Below are 13,806 nucleotides of genomic sequence, written 5' to 3'. Positions count from 1 at the left end.
ACCGTTTTTAGCATCAGGTTTCTGTAAGGGTTGCTGTGGTATCAACAGAGTGACGCCTAATTAGTTAAAACAAATAACTAGTTAAAACAAGTAACTAGTGTGGTAAAAGTAATAAGGAAGACAATATAATTTTAGCCTGTTGGTACCACTGTGTGAGGACATAGACACTGACAGGGACAATGTGCTTATTAAAAATGAACATTATGTTAATAACTTGTAGTAATGATGAAGCAGCACTCTTTTGCTCCATTATTTTAAAAGCAGACTTTGATTCTCTACACTTCTTGTGGCTGTCCTGGAAGAATTTGCATTTCTTGGAAATGATGTCCTGAGAGCTTTTAAAATGTTATGTATTGTCACATTTCTTTCCCAAGATAGCTGGGGCTTGGGGAATCTGTGACCTGAAATAAAGCATAGGATTTCAATCACTTCAAATGAGCTGATGCTGCAATGCAAAGATAAGTTTAAAAGGCGTGACTAGCTGGCCTTTGACTAGTTGGCTGATGGTGGCGCACACCTTTAATCCCAGCACTAGGGAGGCAGAGGTAGGCGGATCTCTGTGAGTTCGAGGCCAGCCTGGTCTACAAGAGCTCGTTCCAGGATAGTCTCCAAAGCTACAGAGAAACCCTGTCTTGAAAAAAAAATTAAAAAACAAAAAAAGTTGTGACTAAAGGTTTGCGGGAATGTGAAAACAGTTATTTTAGTTATTGCCACTGGTTTGACTATGTCCTGTCCCTTTGCATAAAGCAAGGAAAGAGTCGGGTGAGTCTGTGTAGATGAATGGGTTTCACTTAGGGAAGCTTGTGATCATAAGGATTTTGAGCTGCTACACGTTCCTTATCTTAGGAGGTCTGTGATTGCTGGGGATGATGTCAGCCTGAATGAGTACTTCAGAGGGAGTGGAAGAAGCATGGGAGCTGGGTAAACAGTGGCTGGGGTGCTGACTGGAGCATTTGCTGCAGCCACACTTACTGGGTCTGTGAAAAAAATGAACAGTGTACTTTTTTTTTAATATATATAATTTAGGAAGCAAAATGTGGATTCAGCAAACAAATTCTGGAAATACTGAATAGTACTGGGTATGTAAATTTTGTTTTCAAATGGTATATATAAAAAATTCTAGCTTGTCAGTTTTGCCATTGATACTTTACAGTTTAAATATCAAAGCCTATTTGGATAGTATTTATTTATTGACATATTGTTTATTTTTTATAGTTTTTTTTATGCTTAAACTTAGACCAAAATTTTTTGGCCCTTGTTCTCACCATACACAGGGAGATGCTCATATGTTTTAAATGTTATTTAGAAGCCTGTGTTTTCAGGGCTAGAGAGATGGCTGGCTCAGTGATTATGTGTGTACTGCTCTTGCAGAAGATTAGAGTTGGGTTCTCAGCACCCACACCAGGCATCTCACAGCTGCCTACAACTCAGGTCCTGTGGGTAGGGTGAGGCCCCTGGCCTCATTTGCCTGGAATAGGGTAAGCTGTTAAGTCTCTGCTCCTGTGGTGAGCTGCTGGGAAGGCACTAGGTGGGGATTCCCCAGTTGATTTTTGTGGTTGAAACCAACCCACCTATGTGGAGAACATGTTTAGCACATATTCTTTTGGATTTTCAAATGTTTTGTCTATTTCCCATTCTGTGATTGCTTCTTTTCAAATTGTAGTATGCATTCTGATCTTACTTTGAATAGAAAGTATTCTCTGAAGTTGCAGATCCGCAGCAGGATTAAAGACACTTAAGCAGCACAGTATGAATATATATAACCTTTACAAAATGGCTTTCTTAAGAAACACTGGGGCAAGTAAGATGGCTTAGAGGGTAAAAGGCGCTTGTCCCCAAGCCTGATGACCTGAGCCTTAACCCTGGGACCCAAATAGTAGAGGGAGAGAACTGGCTCCTGCAAGTTGTCCCCTGATGTCCACACAAATGTCTTGGCCTTTTGTTGTCCCGATAAGTACATAAGAGAATTTTGCTGAAGCTAGTTTTGTCCATCAAAGACTAGTAATTTTGTCTTAGAATGGCAAGCCCGATGATAAAGTCATTCCCATTGCTTTATAGTAGGCTTTCTCTAGTAAGTTTTGTTAGCAAGGAATGCTTTTCTTGACCATATTAAAAACACTAGGTGGGTTTTATGTTTTTTGTTTAAAATGAACACCTGTTAAAAAAATTTCTCCCTTTCAGGGTTGAATATGAAACTTTCGATATACTGGAGGATGAAGAAGTAAGTTCTGGGTTTTCTGTTTCATCCATGTTTTAGCTTTAGTCACAGGGTCTGGTGGAAAGACTTCAGGGTTCCTGTTGTTTTTTTAGGTGCGGCAGGGATTAAAAACATTCTCGAACTGGCCAACCTACCCTCAGCTGTATGTGAGAGGGGAGCTTGTAGGAGGATTGGATATTGTTAAGGTAAGACTTTTCATTGCTCTTCCCAAGAACTGAGAAATTTGTTTAAGTATCTAACTTTAGTGTTGCCTGGCTCCTGTTTTCTCCAGCCTCACATTCAGCATCCTCTGTGTATATGTCTTAGTGTCTCTTGCTTACTCCTGCTCTGAGTTGTCTTCAAATCCACCGAATGCTGCCAGCTGCCAGTGAGAGCTAAACTGTGTAGCTAAATGTTCAGATGAATTCAGGACCCTGCTGTGCTAACTGCAGCACAGCTTCCTTCTCTATCAACCATCTTTATCCGATTCCTCCAACTTTAGATTTTCTTGCATCATCCATATTTAAATCTTTTTTTCCTCCATCCTTCAGGGTTCATCTTCCTTGTAAATGTGTACATTCTTTCTGCCAGAAACATCTCTCGTCCCAAAATTCTTATGCTCCTTCAGTTTTTGTTATTGTAATTGTTTCTCTGGGCCATTTTTCCTTTTCCCTTAACCTACTTCAGGTACAAGGATAAGGATGAGGACTAGGAGACGGAGGCAAGAGTCTCTTGGCCCCCATGCCATAGTGACTGCAGGTCACCTCTGCCAATTGACAGGACTCTTTTAGCTGTTGGAGTATAATTCTGTTTAAAACAAGTACTGCATGTTGCATGCTTCTTATTTTTCTGTTGAGGTAAGGTCTCATTCTCCAATCCAGGTTGTCTTTGAGCTCCTTCTCTAGACTAGGCTGGCTTTGGGTAGTCTTTCTGTCTGTTTTCCTAGTGCTTGGGTTATAGGTGTGAGTCACCACAGCTGACCTTGTATCTCGTTCAATCCTTCCTGATGCTCTGTTTGTATTAGGTTGCTAGACAGTTAAAAAATTTGTTTCTCTTGTTTTTTAAATGGACTTCCTATTTCTTGTGCTAGTAGGTGGCCTTATCTAGTAACTGTATGTTTTAGCGGCGTTGGCTAATTTAAACATGTAAAGGAAAGAAGCAGCTTTGGTAGCCCCACCTCCCCCTACTGCCTTGGTTAGTGTGTTAAGGAGGGGATATGGATGACTCAGCTCCCAGTTTGTGGCAGCTTCTCCTGAAGGGTTGGAGACTGCCCTTAGGCCTTCTGATTGTTTGGGGGAAAGTTTCTCTAAATTTCAAGTGGAAAATAATTGTTTATAATACTTATACATTACAAAATAAAGTCTTTAAAACAGGCTTTCACAATGTGAAGAAACTCAATATCTGTACCAGGCAACATGTCTGTGGAATCAGGATCCCAGGCAGCCGCAGGTCTGCTCTGCCTTACTGGTTCAGGGCTGCTTTGTTTTCTGCCAAATGCAGAGTTTGATGGCACTTTGAAAATAAGGTAGCAGGAGGAAAAAAGAAAGAAAAGAAGGCAGAGATGAAGCTTTCCTAATAAATGGTCTCATTCCTGGAGGAAAACACTATAGCTTTTGAGTAGCTTTGAAGCAACAAGGTAAGTGTGCATTTGTCGCTTTAATATCTAGGTGCATACACATCAAACATAGGTAGATGTCTTAGTAAGATACAACCTGTCTTTAGATCACAGATGCTTTTAGGCCGTGCCTTAGCCATAGGGTCTTGGGAGACCAGAAAATAGTTTTAAACTTTTGGGGTACTGTATGACTTTATGATCTTTGCTCAGAACATGTACTTTGCAAGTTGATGTTAGTGCTCCTGTTTTTTTCTTAAAGGTTTGTGGAGCTGTCACTTTGTGTTTCCTACAGAGTGTAGTTTTTTGTCTGTTTATTAGTCTACAATCCATGTGTTAATTCTGATTGGCCTATGTTAGAGCTTTGTTACTTTTATGTTGACTGAGTCAGTAATTCAGTGCCTTGTTCAGTCTGATGTCCTGAAAAAGACTGCTATGTCAAGACAATAGATGAACTGAGGAGTGCTTGCATTAAGAATCTTGGTTGAGTGATTTTAAAATGCCTAGCAAAGGGGGTTGGAGAGATGGCTCAGAGGTTAAGAGCATTGACTGTTCTTCCAGAGGTCCTGAGTTCAATTCCTGGCAACCACATGGTGGCTCACAACCACCTTGAATGAGATCTGGTGCCCTCTGCTGGCATCCAGGCAGAAGACTGTATACACAATAAATAAATAAAATATTAAAAAAAAATGCCTAGTAAAGATGTCTGAACTGTTTGCTTTCAGAGAAGAAAGAATTTCTTCAGTGAAGGCTCAGAGGGAAAGATTCTTACCATGTAGAGTTCATCTGCTTCTCACCATAGCTTAGGTATAAACCTGGAGATCAGAAAAATGGACTGTGGTGCAGCAGGATGTTAGCTTGTGTGTAGGGAAGAGAAACTCTCCGAAGACTAGATGCTGCTGAAGGCCACCTGATCTGTTACATGCCTGAACTATGACTAGCTTGGCTCAGTGGTTTTGTGCTTACTAATCTGTTGGTTTGGAACACCCTTTTAACTTTGTAACCTGAGATTGTTTGCCAGTTCTCCCATCTGTGGGTTTTAGATGTGAAGATTTAACCACTGAACATAACACATACACACACACACACACTCACTCAAAAATTTTTTAGTCTGTTGTGAATATGTACTGAGGAGGTTCTTGCAAGTGTCTTGTCAGGCAAGGAAGCAAACTGAGAAGAGGGAGAATGAAAACTCGTTCAGATTGACTTGTCAACCCGGATCATACTTCAGGGAGTCTGATGCTGGGTGGTTTATTGCCAACATATTTAAATCCAGTATTATTTGGAAAAAATTTCCTTATGAAATACAACCCCCGCCGGGCGTTGGTGGCACACGCCTTTAATCCCAGCACTCGGGAGGCAGAGGCAGGCGGATCTCTGTGAGTTCGAGGCCGGGCTGGACCGATAGCCTCCAAAACAATACAGAGAAACCCTGTCTCATAAAAACCAAAAAAAAAAAAAAAAAAAAAAAAAAGAAATACAACCCCCAGTGCACAAGAAAGCATAAATACATTGAAACTCAAGTACATGTCATTTCTTCCAAAAAGATGGGTTCTAGAGATAGGCTACCTTGTACTAGCTTAAGAGCCTAAGGAAGGATCTGGCCTAGTCTTGGTCATACAGCTATCTTAGAGGTCATTTGGGCTATTAGCAACCTCTGGTCCTGGTTGTGGGAGCTTGATATGGCCTGGCTCAACAGATAACACCGATCACTAGGCTGCTAATCACCTCTGATTCCCAGCTTTCCAGATGGAAGAACAGATTTTACATCTCTTACATGGAAAAGAGAATCCGGCATGCATAACATTCCTAGTTTCCTTGGAGATCTGTGGGTATAAGGACCTTTGTGCTCTTGACAGTCTACTAGTGTTTTCCTTGTTGTTATTTCCCAAGCAATACAGAGTAACACTTACATTGTAACTTGGAGAACAAGTTCAGCATGTGTGTGTGTTATATCTTGTACACAATCTTCTGTAAGGATTGTCCTTGGTCTGTAGTAAACCCCTAGTCAGTCTCCATGAATACGAAAAAGATGACTGTATTTAGCTTTAAAATAAATCCACACATATAGTTTATGTTCAGTTTCATTTGTGCAGAGCAAGAGGAGAGGAGAGACAAGAGGGAGACTTGAACCCTGGGCCTTGGTTTGTTAGGCCAGTGCTCTACTGCTGCCCCTTGTATTTTGTTTTATGGTATAAGAATGTTGGCATGTTGAAAGCTTGCAGGTTTAGTCAGATACGGTAAAAGTTTGTTGATCATATATATTCTTTTGGCATGACTGTACACTCACGCATACCTGCTTTTTTAATTTTTAGGAACTGAAAGACAACGGTGAATTGCTGCCTATATTGAAAGGAGAAAATTAGTTCATGTTAAGCATGGTGTCCAAGGACTACAAGAAGTATTTAATTACAGTGGAACCGTTGTTGATTTGGTCCTGAGAAGTGGAGTAGGAGTAGAAATGCATCGCCCAGCTATGCGCTGTGTGTTTCACACAGTTGTGCTGAAGAAACGTATGTTACATTTTCCCTGAAACATAGAAGGCAATAAACTTCACATTCAGCTAAAAATAATTATGTGTAGAATGTGTCTTTGTAACATACAGTCGCTGTCACTAATTCCTTTAAATCTCTTTCTTAACATGAGCTCCTTGTAGCAACTTTCCATCAGGAAATGAAGGCTCTCACAGGTAGTGTGCACTAGGGCTTAGAGAACTGTGCCAGTCCAATGGCTCCCCTCACTGGCCAGAGAGCTTTTCACAGCCTTGGAAAATGCAACCAAAAGGCTTATTTATCCTGCTGACAGTGATGTTTATCCAGACCACTTTCAGAAAGCCAGTACACCTCTGTCCCAGCGTCGATTAGAGGGAGCAATAGTGATCTAGAGTATGGAAGCAGCCTTCAGTCTTAGAGGATTACTAGTTATTTTGATCATTGCAATGAATATACTAATTGTGCCTACCAATAGCTAGAGCATATTCCAAGAGCCATGAGAAATTTCAATGTATTGCTTTCCACCCTGACTTTACATACATGAGAGACACTTGTCCCATTATGCTTTGCTGGCACAAGCCTTACTTAGGATTTCTGAATTCACAGCTATGGGATCTGGGCATTTGCTGCCTATGGGATGTTCTTAAATGATCTTAGCCTGTTGACCTGGGCTGTGTGAGCACTGTGTGTAGGAAGGAAAGGGGTGTGTCCAGTAATTGGGACAAGCAAAGCCAGGGAGGGAGTACAGACCCAGCTTCCCCAGAGCTCTCAAGCTGCTACTTCTAACCTCTGCCTTGTGATGTGTAAGGTGGAGGGACCAAAATAGCACAAGTTCTAAAGGTGAATGGGCCTGGCTTCCTAGGGTTAGGAAAACAAGGCTCTTTATTTCCACTTAAATGAAAATTATTGTGTAAGTAAAACTTAATGCAGGTAAATGTAAATATCTGTTGTTCTTACTAGGGTGTGGCTTCCTGTGTGCCTTTTGGAGGTATGGCCAAATTTAGTAACTTTTCTATGGCTTAGTTAAACACTTGTTACCAAGGCGTCTTATAGAAGGATTTGTTTGGGCAGGGAGATAGGTTAGTAAGCCATAGGCATGGTGTCTGGAGCAGAAGCAGAAAACAAAACACCTTGAACCTTAAGCATGAAGCAGAGAGAGAAGACTTAAATGGTGCAACCCTTAAACTCCCAAAGCCTGTCCCCCATGACATGCTTCCTCAAACAAGGCCACCTAACCCTCCCAAAGAGCACCATCTACTGGGGATGAAGTGCTGAAGTTGGAGACAGTGGGGAGCATTTCTTATTCACACCATCTGCAGGAAGACTGGTTTTCTTAGGGTCCCAAACTGAGCTTATTTGTACATGGCTTTTATGATTTTTTTTTTTTTTTGCACAAATGCCCCCGTCCTATTCCAATACAATGTTTATCCTCACCTTATCCTAAGTCCTGATTTCATCTCTGTTGCTGTGGTGGATCACCCTGACAAAAGTAAATGGTTTATTAGGCTTCCAGTACCAGGTCACAGCCCATCATTGTAGGAAAGTCAGGACAGGAGCTCAAAGCAAGCAGCAGGAACAGGGTGAAAATGCATGCATTCCTTGTGGCTTTTACACAGTTGAGGGCCCAGTTCACAAAGTAGGTCAGTTCACGGTGGGCACATCTTCCCACCTCAGCTAAAGGTAGTCCTCACACACATGCTCACAGGCCAACCTGACTTGGGAAATCCTGACACATACCTTTGCCACTATAGATTGGTAGCGTAGTGTCCCCTACATTGAAGTAAAATGTATTTGGGTAATGTAAGTAACCAAACCAGTTTAAATTTATTTTTATTTGAAAATTTCATAGAATGGGTTTTGATTATGTTTGCCCTCTACTCTTCTCCCCAACTCCTCCCAGGACTAGCCATCCTTCCCACTCCCTTCTTCACATCTTATTCATTCTCTCTTCTCCCCCCTCATTCTTTCCCTCCCTCCCTCCCTTACCATTTTACCCTAGTTCTTTTAGTCTCTTAAATTGTTCTTTTGACCCCAGGGCAATTGGGGATAACAATGAGGCGAGGAGGCATTGGGGTGATGAAGAGAGCTTGACTGATTGGTGGCTGTTCCTAGTGCAATTTTTAAGATATAATCTGGAAGTAAAGAGTTTGGGTTCCAGTTGAACTTCTGTTGTCAGACTTCCTAACAGAAGAGAGTTTGTAAATGGGCTGAAGACAGCTGCTTTTGTAGAAACCTTTTGTCAAAGTTGAAGCCCACTTATATTCTAGAGGCAGTTTTGTTTCTAGCATCTGCGACATCCATTCACTTCCTGGGGGAAAGGCTGCAGTTTTGTTTGGATGTTTTATTGGGTGCCTGTTGGGGGAGACTCCCAAGTGTGTACTGTGTTGAGCTGAACAGGTTTGGACATGTCTTGGGACACCAGTGTCCCTAGGGAGTGGTCCTAGGTGGATCTGGTATAGCTGACTTCTGCAGCCTCCAGGATGTGAGGTGGGATTCATCATGTATGGGGCTGAGAGTGAAGTCTGGAGGCACTGCGGACAGTCAGCCCTGGAGTGGCTCTCAACAGAGACTCGTGTCACTATGGCTGTCACCAGGGAAACCAGTTCTCCCATAAGCAGGAGTCTCCTCGAAGGTGCTGACTAAGTAGGGATTACAGGGCCAGCCACACACTAACTACTGGCCAGTTAATGTGCTTATGTTTGGAAATAACTTCCTTGATAGAGGAAGTTTCTTAGGAATTTGTGTCTGCTTTGGGAGATAACCCTGTAGGAATGGACTTTTTGTGAAATAATTATGTAAAGATGAGTTACATTTGTTTATGCTGTGAAATAGTACTTTATGTTAAAGGTGTGATGTATTTGTTTATGCTGCATTTGTTTAACTTTGAAGAGGTGTGTAACTGTTTCACCTTTCCTACCTAAGGCATCTGATTGGTCTAATACGCTGAATGACCAATAGCTAGGAAGAGAGGGATAGGTGGGGTAGGAGGGCAGAGGGAATTAAGTAGGGGGAGAAATCTAGGCTCAATAGAGGAGGAGGAGAGGAGGAGGGAGAAAGAGAGGGACACAGAGGGACACATCTGGGGCCAGAATCCAGGCAGCTTACCCAGATAGGAGAAACAGTGAAAGTAAGATACACAGAAGGAAAGAAAGGTAAAAAGCCTCGAGGCAAAACATAGATGAAGAGAAACAGGCTAATTGAAGTTAAAAGAGCTAGCTAGAAATGAGCCTCAGCTAGGCCCAGCATTCATATCTAGTAAGTTTCCGTGTTATGATTTGGGAGCTGGTTAAAAGAAAAAGCCTGTACAGACTTTCCCCTCAAACTTGGCATTTTGTAATAAGTGGGGAGTGGAACTGTGGGGTAGGAAGGGTCAAGACAGTGAAAGCATACCTGGGTAGTGAGGCTTTCCTTTAGTTGGGGACACTACCTGCTGGGGTGTGCAGCCATGCGGGAGGACTCAACTTTACACGTAGGTGTGACTTACAAACTTGCATACTCTGGTAAAGGTGTGTGCTACGGTACTTGTGGCCATTCCAAAGCTCTTGCCCTTGTCCCTTTAGAGACATTTGTCCCACTCAGCCAAGTGACTCTTAGGACTGCTGGTGACCTCCTAAGGTTATGTTGGCTTGATCTTGTTCTGCCTGTACTGAATGTGTGGACCCGCCCTGTACACACTCAGTTACTGTGCTGTTCTGACTGTGACCTGTCCTGTCCTCAGCTACTGTCCTGGTTGCTGTGAGCACCTGACAGAAGCACTTCCATCATGGGGAAGGCAGGCACCTGCGGTCAGGAAGTCAGGGAGAGATACATGCATGCTGGTACTCACCTGTCTCCCTCCTACCTTCCTCTCCCCTCCCCTCCCCCCTTTTCAATACAGGGTTTCTCTGTGTAACAGCCCTGGCTGTCCTGGAACTCACTTTATAGACCAGGCTGGCCTTGAACTCACAGAGCTCCACCAGGGAATAAAGGCATGTGCCATCACTGCCTGGTGTTTTCTTTTTAACCAGTTTGAGAGCTCAGCCCACAGTATGCTATATCCCATATTCAGGGTTAAACCTTCTGGAAACACTTTTACAGATACACTCAGAGTTGTATTTCTTAGGTAATTCTAAATTAAGTCAAGTTGACAAGATAAACTCCCTAGGGCCCACTGTTGAAATAACCAGGTGTGCCAACCTGGAGTTTCTGAGGTGTGTGGTACAGTGCTCCCTGAGCTCCAGGGTGACAGCCCCTCACCATCCACTGTCTTCATTGTCAAGTCCCGTGGCCTTGACTTCTCAAGAGGTAAGACTTACTGGTATTTTCAGTCTTTACAAAAGTGCTTAGTTATATCCTACTGAGGAATTTGAAGTTGAGATTGATTTAATAACAAGCATATTTTTTTAAGTTGGTCATTTAATAACTAAATTATTTAAGTGACTGCTCAGTGCTTGGCCCCAAATGGGGCATCCGTGCCACCTCTTTCAAGACCCAGGGAACATTCCAGAAGAGGGATCGGAAGTTCTAGGAACTGAAAGACACTGCAGTCAAGAGGGTAGGAGGTGGGGCTAGATGGGAAGAAGGGTCAGGAGGAGTGGATGAGGGTGTGACTTGTACACAAGAACAATATTGTCAACCGTCAAATGGTAATTCTCAAGAGAACTCATCTTGGAAGTAGTGGTTTTTGCAGAGGCGCACATTCATCATCCATCCTGACAATTGAAGCTCAAAGCTTCACATTTGCTGGGCTTCGTGACACACTTGCAATCTGGACACTCGGCAGTGTAGGCAGAAGGATTAGCAGGTGGATGGAGGCCCTAGATGCATGCATCCTTGTCTCAAAGGACAATAAACAACGACTTGAGGGATGGCATAGGACTTAAGAGCACAGACATCTCTTACAGAACCCCTAGTGTGATTCCCAGTACCCACGTCAGGTGCATCTGTGTCCTCCAACGGGCAGCTGTGCCTAACTATATACAAACGCGCACGCGCGCGCACACACACAGGAAAAAATTCTAAAAAAATGCACCCCCAAAATAAGATTTCACATGAAACAAGATTTTATTACTGATTAAGTTTTAAAATCATTTTTCTTGAAAATTGACAACTGGGACTTGTTACCAAGTTAGACCATTTCTGGATGGAAATGACGTAGTTTTTTTGTAGCCCCCCCCTTTAATGCACATAGCTAGTGTTAGGTTGCAGCAGTGGCCTCAGCTGAAGCGACCCGCTTGAGTGGTGCATCTTCCACAGTGTGTGGCTTTAAGAGTAATCTTAGTCACAGACGTTCAGGTTTGAAGGGCTTCAGATAAGCTAGTTTTAGGGACTTTAAAGGGCTGCTTGGAGCCCTTGTCCCAAGCCTGGTTCCCTGTAGGAGTAATATTGTAAGTTCTTCAAAAAGGGCCCAGGGTGAGCAGCTGTGATTTTTTTTATTTATTGTATGTGCACACGTGTTTTGTCTGCATGTATATATATCTTGGTACCAAGTGTGTGCTTGGTGCCTGTGGAGGTCAGAAAAGGGTGTCAGATCCCCTGGAACTGGAGGTAGGGATTGCTTGTGAACATCATTTGGGTGCAAGAGCAAGTGTTTTTAATTGCTGAACCTCCTCTCCAGCACCCCCCTTACTATGTGTTTAATATAGGGAGCCCAGGCTGGGCCTGGATAGCCTTACTGGTGGTTCTTTCTGCCTTTGCCTCCTGTGTATGTCATCAGGTCTGGTAGGAGCTGCCATTCAAACCAGACACCTGATGTCCAGCCCTGGCCCTTGCCTGAAGCTCTGCATGCTATAGGAGAGCTGTGCCATTTAGTGGAGATGTAAAAGCCTCTGGTTTCTGATGCTGCTGAGGTGTGTGTGTGTGTGTGTGTGTGTGTGTGTGTGTGTGTGTGTGTGTGTGTGTGTAACCTTGTGTTAGGAGTAGGGAAGCTTTTTAACAGCTCTATGACCTGTTGTATTCTGACTCTAAACGTCCTCTTCAATGCTGCCCCACTTTCATCTAAATGTCTTCCAGTGGTTAATTATTAAGCACACTTAATAGTTCCTTAAAGCGGCACACTTTTTTTGAGGAAGTTGCAGTTTCCCCACATGAACACTAGAGGGGGAGCTTGCCTGACTGATGACCATGGAGCCATGGCAGATCTTAGCATTCTTCCTGTAAACCCTAGCTCTGGACCTGTGCATGGGAGATCTTATCTGAGATGAGGTGAGGATTGTTAATTGTGGGCATTAAGATAGTTTTTGTGCTATCAGGCCCAGTTTGTCTCCCAAAGCAACAGCCATAGCCTGCTGAAAAGCTAGAAGGAATTTGGATACCCTCAGAACCCCACTGTCTGTCTCTTTCTCCTACTCCCTCCCCATTTAAAAATTTTCTTTTTCTGCTTTTATTGAGGCATGTCACCCTCTGTAACTATGCCTGCTAGTCATGTCAGAAGGGTTTTTTTTTTTTTTTGTCCACAAATCAAGAGCTCCTGGTACCCATGCTCTACACCATGCAGCCAAGGACTGTGGGGTCCAGGCTGATCCTGGGTAAAAGCCTGAGCGTGCAGGTGGTGGCCACGGTTTCCAGGGCAGCCTTGCACCAGTGCTCTGTCCCAGTGTGCACTTCACGGCACAGAGGAAATGCGCTTGGACATAAGTGTGCACACGAAGAAGAGGCTGCTCTGGGAAGTGATGGTGGTCTTGTCCTGATACCTGCAGTCGAGATCTAGAGCCTGGACTTCCCGCGAGTTCCCGGGAGTTCCTCTTCAGAGCTGTTCTTGTCCACTCCCTGGGAAGGACCCTGACTCCAGTGGGGCTGCACACAGCTCCTGCCGTGTGAACTGTGGGCCTCTTGTTCAGAAAACAGGAAGGAACTGTCTCTAAAGGCGGTGTGGAAATGAAGTTTTCTTCTGGCACCCTCATCGCTTTGATTGTGGTTTGCTGTAGTCGTGAATAAGGACTAGAATCGAGAGCATGGGTGTTTTCTCACCCTCTGGAGTGCACGGTGAGTTAAAGACGAGCACGAGAATGTTTACCTTGTATGTTCACATTGGTCTAGCTCAGCCTCTGTGGGAATGGTGGCTTTTCACCTGGGGCTTGTCTTCTTCACCCGGGTGCTGTGTGAAAGGGTTGGGTTGTTCAGACAGGGTACGTATCTCACTTACGTGCTAGACTCCTGGGCTGCCAAGCTCAGGTTCTTGCTCTGCAATATCATTCTGCCTCGACAGGGGGATGTGGTTGCTGGGCTGACACTTGGTCCAGGTGTGGCATGCTGTCCCCTCACATCCCCTGACTACCATCTGTCCTCTTGCAAGCCACACAAGTGGACGGTTGACTCCTCGCATCCTGGGGGTGGGGAAATGGCATCTGGAGTCGGCGGACCCATGGTCAAACCCCAGCGACACCATGTGCTATGTAACCTTGCTGGGTTTTACTTTGGGTTTGAGCTTCTATGTACCATGGTCCACTAGGATTCTGCTTTGGGGCATGTGCCCACTGCTGTCAAGGAAGTTCTCACGAGCTTGCCACTGCACCATAGGAGGTCAT

The 13,806-nt window shown here is 43.8% G+C and overlaps 1 protein-coding gene across 1 annotated transcript in view; it reads left to right on the top strand.

Annotated features, from left to right (window-relative positions):
• Glrx3 (glutaredoxin 3) overlaps positions 1–6,382 on the top strand; it is a 30,396-nt gene extending 24,014 nt beyond the window's left edge. The window contains exons 8-11 of the mRNA XM_005064265.4: positions 1,027–1,079; positions 2,182–2,221; positions 2,311–2,403; positions 6,125–6,382. Coding sequence (XP_005064322.1) covers positions 1,027–1,079; positions 2,182–2,221; positions 2,311–2,403; positions 6,125–6,175 — 237 coding nt within the window. The 3' untranslated portion in view covers positions 6,176–6,382. The remainder of the gene's footprint in view (positions 1–1,026; positions 1,080–2,181; positions 2,222–2,310; positions 2,404–6,124) is intronic.
• The last annotated feature ends 7,424 nt before the right edge of the window (positions 6,383–13,806 follow it).

This window comes from Mesocricetus auratus, unplaced genomic scaffold (assembly GCF_017639785.1).
Source record: "Mesocricetus auratus isolate SY011 unplaced genomic scaffold, BCM_Maur_2.0 Super-Scaffold_4256, whole genome shotgun sequence".
Lineage (NCBI taxonomy): Eukaryota > Metazoa > Chordata > Mammalia > Rodentia > Cricetidae > Mesocricetus > Mesocricetus auratus.
This window is presented reverse-complemented; position numbering and strand designations above follow the sequence as displayed.